The 4,730-nt window shown below is 55.8% G+C and overlaps 1 protein-coding gene across 1 annotated transcript; it reads left to right on the plus strand.

Annotated features, from left to right (window-relative positions):
• Nucleotides 1–1,288: 1,288 nt before the first annotated feature.
• On the plus strand, nucleotides 1,289–2,397 carry GAS1 (growth arrest specific 1; the record flags this gene model as incomplete). The annotated part of the gene is made up of 1 exon (XM_079707258.1): nucleotides 1,289–2,397. Exon 1 carries the CDS (start codon nucleotides 1,354–1,356, stop codon nucleotides 2,395–2,397), a length of 1,044 nt encoding a protein of 347 aa, XP_079563384.1. The 5' UTR covers nucleotides 1,289–1,353.
• Nucleotides 2,398–4,730: the final 2,333 nt, after the last annotated feature.

Below are 4,730 nucleotides of genomic sequence, written 5' to 3' on the forward strand. Positions count from 1 at the left end.
TTTTTTAAGTTTAAACATCCCGCATCAAATTCTCTGATTTCTCTCCTCCCCCTGTGATGATCAGGCAAAGATGGGGAACTCGAAAAACAAACTGAATTCTGAATCCAGTAGAAAGCACACATGGGGGCCAGGGACAATTAATAAAAGTACCTTAAAAGAAGAAGAAGAAGAAGAACCAAAGAAAAAGGACCGTGGACGAGCCGGTTGCAAACAGCTGCCCCGGAGCTCTGCCCTCTGGTTCTGTGCGCCAGCAAGGGCTCCATATCCGAGCCTCCTTAAGAGTAGGAGGAGCTCCCGGGCCTCTGTCAGGCTCCTTAAGCCTTTCCTTTCAAGCCCTGAATGCCTGAATGTGAGCTGCCCACCACCCTCCCCGCCCTCCCCCACTCCGCAACCCCACTCCAGCGGCTCGTAAAAAAAAAAAAAAAAAAAGTTTCAACAACAACAGGCGGGACCAATAGCATCTCGAAAAGCCGGGAAAGGGGGCCGAGCAAAGGGCGAAAGAGAGTGGAGAAAGGAGAAAGCGGGCAGGCTCGGAGCGCGCGGGGCCAGGGCTCGGCGAGCCGGAGGAGCGTTGCTAATGTTTTTGTTTGTTTGCTTTTCCATGCATGCATAATGAGGGGGCACCTCGGCACCACGCGGGGGCTCCCGGCCCACTTTTGTATTTAAAGCCTCGCTGCGAGCGAGTCCGCAGCCAGGCTCAGCGGATCCGCTCCCCGGGCTCCTTGTCACCCGAGAAGCCGCCGCCGAGGGAAGCCCGGGAGCCGCTCTCCGGCCGCGCCGAGTTTCCCGTTCTCCCCGCGCCGCCCGAAAAGAGCTCCCTGGAGCTCGGCCGAGGCCGGGGTCGCAGCGGGCGGAGGGGGAGGGGACGCGGGCGGCCGGGCCGCGGGAAGGCGGGCAGCGCCGGGACGCGAGCCAGGAAGCGGCGCGATGCGAGAGCCCGCGGCGGCGGCGGCGGCGCGGCGCTGAGCCTGGGAGGAAGGAGCCGCCGCGGCCGCACAACGGATCTGCAGGCGCGGAGCAAAATGCACCCACGGCGCCGCGCGGTCCCGCAGCCCCGCCGCGACCCCGCGGCCCGCAGCCCCCCGGGGCGGCAGTGAGCGCCTCCCGCCACTGCTGGGGGCCGACCGGAGGGGTTCTCCGCGGCCTTGCACTTCTAGGAAGCCCCTGCAGTCCCAGCGAGAGCCGACCTTCTGCAAGCAGCGGGGCACCAGCCAGCGGCGCGCATGGATTTATGAAAACACTCATGCAAGAAGTTGGCAGGACTGGGGCAAACTTTTCCGCCGGCTCCGCGTCCGCCGCTCCCCGCGCCTCGTGTCCTTTCCGCTCCTCGCCCGGCGGCCGCCGCTGCCCGCGATGGTGGCAGGGCTGCTGGGCGGCGGCGGCGGGGCCCGCGGGGGGACCGTGCCGGGCGTCTGGCTGTGCCTGATGGCGCTGCTGCAGCTGCTGGGCTCGGCGCCGCGGGGCTCCGGGCTGGCGCACGGCCGCCGCCTCATCTGCTGGCAGGCGCTGCTGCAGTGCCAGGGGGAGCCGGAGTGCAGCTACGCCTACAACCAATACGCCGAGGCGTGCGCGCCGGTGTTGGCGCAGCGCAGCGGGGGCGACACGCCGGGGGCCGCCGCCGCCGCCGCCTTCCCGGCCTCGGCCGCGTCCTTCTCGTCGCGCTGGCGCTGCCCGAGCCACTGCATCTCGGCCCTTATTCAGCTCAACCACACGCGCCGCGGGCCCGCCTTGGAGGACTGTGACTGCGCGCAAGACGAGAACTGCAAGTCCACCAAGCGCGCCATTGAGCCGTGCCTGCCCCGGACGAGCGGCGGCGGCGCGGGCGGCCCGGGCGCGGGCGGGGTCATGGGCTGCACCGAGGCCCGGCGGCGCTGCGACCGCGACAGCCGCTGCAACCTGGCGCTCAGCCGCTACCTGACCTACTGCGGGAAGCTCTTCAACGGGCTGCGCTGCACCGACGAGTGCCGCACGGTCATCGAGGACATGCTGGCCGTGCCCAAGGCGGCGCTGCTCAACGACTGTGTGTGCGACGGCCTGGAGCGGCCCATCTGCGAGTCGGTCAAAGAGAACATGGCCCGCCTGTGCTTCGGCGCCGAGCTGGGCAACGGCCCGGGCAGCAGCGGCTCGGACGGGGGCCTGGACGACTACTACGACGAGGAGTACGACGATGAGCAGCGCGCTGGGGGCGCGGGCGGCGAGCAGCCGCTGGACGACGACGACGGCGTCCCGCACCCTCCGCGCCCGGGCGGCGGCGCTGCTGCGGCGGGCGGCCGCGGGGACCTGCCCTACGGGTCCGGGCGCAGGAGCAGCAGCAGCGGCTGCCGCTCGGCGCCCCGAGGCGCCTGGACCCCGCTCGCCTCCATCTTGCTGCTGCTGCTGCTCCCGCTGCTCTTTTAACACTCGCGCCCCCCCCGCCGTCGGCCACGGGAGGGTCGGCGCCGGGGCACCTGTGGCTCGGGAACAGAGGGGTGGTCGGGGGTATTTTCCAAAACGTTTTCTAGGTGGTTTCTGCCTAGCCGGTCTCGCCGCCTTGACTCTTGGCACGACCCTCGCCTCCTCTCCAGAGCAGGACTTTTTGGACATCCTCCCCTGCCCCCATTCCGGGTTCCAGACACTCCCCGCAGAAACCAGGCTAACTCCGGACCCCCGACATGAAACGGGCCTGGGGGGACAGAACCGTAGTCCCGGACTCCGAAGAGAGGATGCTGACCAGTGGGGTCTTAAGAGTTTCAAGGGACTGGGTTTGGAGCAGGGGTTTTGAAGGAGGATTTATATTTGCAAAGGGGCTGTTAGCGTTTCTCCTGCGAGGGGGGGAAAAAGTGCCGGTAATCGACTTTTATTGTGGCCAGTGAAGACATAGCAATCGTAACCAATCCATTCGTTTAGTCTTGGTATCCGCGCCCAGAATCCTCAGTTTTTTTTGGGGGGGGGGGGGGTGGGGGGCGGGCGGGCAAGCATGAGAGGGGTTAATTTTCCTTAATTAGTTTTGGGTAATTTTTAGCCCTTTAATTTCATTGCCACCACTCTGATCTCTTAGCACATTTCTTAGGATTAAGGATCCAAAAATTCTGACCTAAACAGTTGCTAGTGGTGTTGAACAATGCAACTTTTTATTTAAAAGAGCTCTTCACTGCCATCTGTGAAAGCCTCTTTATGATGTTTGTTTTGTTGTCATTTTCTTTACATCAAGAAATTGTACGTACAAATATGCGGAGAATATATATTGCCTCTGCTTTTATCAGGGCGCTCACCCCTGGTACTTCGTATATAAAATGTATTAAAACTGGGGTTTGTTACCAGTTGTTGTATTTTGTATATAGAATTTTTATAAATTGTATGCTTCAGAAATAATTTATTTTTTAAAAGAAATTCAAAAACTTAAATCCGCATCCATGGTACACCTTTCCTCCCTGAAATGTAAAGAATCCGTTTGTCACCAGGGATCCAAAACCACAGTCCGTTGTGAAGTGTGCTCTATCTAGAACAATTTTGAAATGTACAGTGTATTTTATAGATTTGAAGTTAACATTCTTATTTTCAAGAGAATTTATGGACATTGTAGAAATGTATAAATGCATTTCCAAACTGCCTTAAACATTGTATTTTTATAGACATTGTTTTAAAAAAAAAAAGTCCTATGTTTTAAGTAACGGTGGCTTTGTGTATTTTTTGTTTGTTGTTTGACTTTATTAAAATGTGTACATCAGTAAAGAGTTTTAAGTAATGAATATGGTGTAGTTACTTTCCAGAGTTACATTGCGGTTAACCCAGTAATGGGTGAGGAGGGGGATGGAGGGGCCACTGGGAATCTATCAACCATCAACTGAAATTAAAATACAGTACAAGACAAGAAATGAGGGCTATTATTTCTGCCTTCAATTTAATGAACAATTAGACATCTGTAAATGAGGCAGCTACAAGATATAATTTGACTGGTCTCCACTGATATTTACGTTTGTGGAGAGGCTTCACATAATTCGGGGCTTAACCCAGACATTTCTTTCCCCTCCCCCTTTCCACTGGGACCCTCCCCTTGTCCCCCACCCTCCGGAGCGTCCTCTCTGGCTACTAGACATTCTCATACAATCAAACATGCCAATAACATCTGTTATCAATAGGTCTTAGGAAACCTGGGAGACTCAACTTCAAAGTCATTTTCTCACTTTGAGTAAAAAAGTACAAAATTTTGTTACAAAACATTCGGGCGGGCAAAAGTAAACATACTGGGGAGAGGAACAATTACCAGAACTTGTAATATTGTTGTGAGGAGTTGTTTAGCAGTGGGCTGAAGGCTGGGCTCCTGCCAGAGCTACTGATCTACACTCAAACGCCCTTAGATAAATAATTACACTCTTAAGCTGTGTCGAGTGCTGATACACTTGACCTTGTAAATAGAAATGTTTGCAGTAGGAATAAACTCCGGCATTGGAAAATCTTTTAAACATTAACACAAAAGAGAGCGCTCTGTCCTCTGGGGATTTGAGTCTGAACCTCGCCAAGCTAGGCACTTGCAAGGGGGAAAAAAAGTTTATTTATCTTCTATTCCTGGTGTTTATTTAAAGCTTTTCATTTTAAACTCGGTGATTGGAAGGCAAGTCAGGAGTTTAAAAGTCACCACAAATAAACTTTGTCTGAGGGGTCGACAGATTAGCAAGATCTCCTGTCTCTTTATATGATATTAACATGTGCTGAGAAAACACAACCAGATTTCTCTGCTGCCTGAAGTAATT

Source organism: Hyperoodon ampullatus (assembly GCF_949752795.1).
Source record: "Hyperoodon ampullatus genome assembly, chromosome: 6".
NCBI classification, from domain to species: Eukaryota; Metazoa; Chordata; class Mammalia; order Artiodactyla; family Ziphiidae; genus Hyperoodon; species Hyperoodon ampullatus.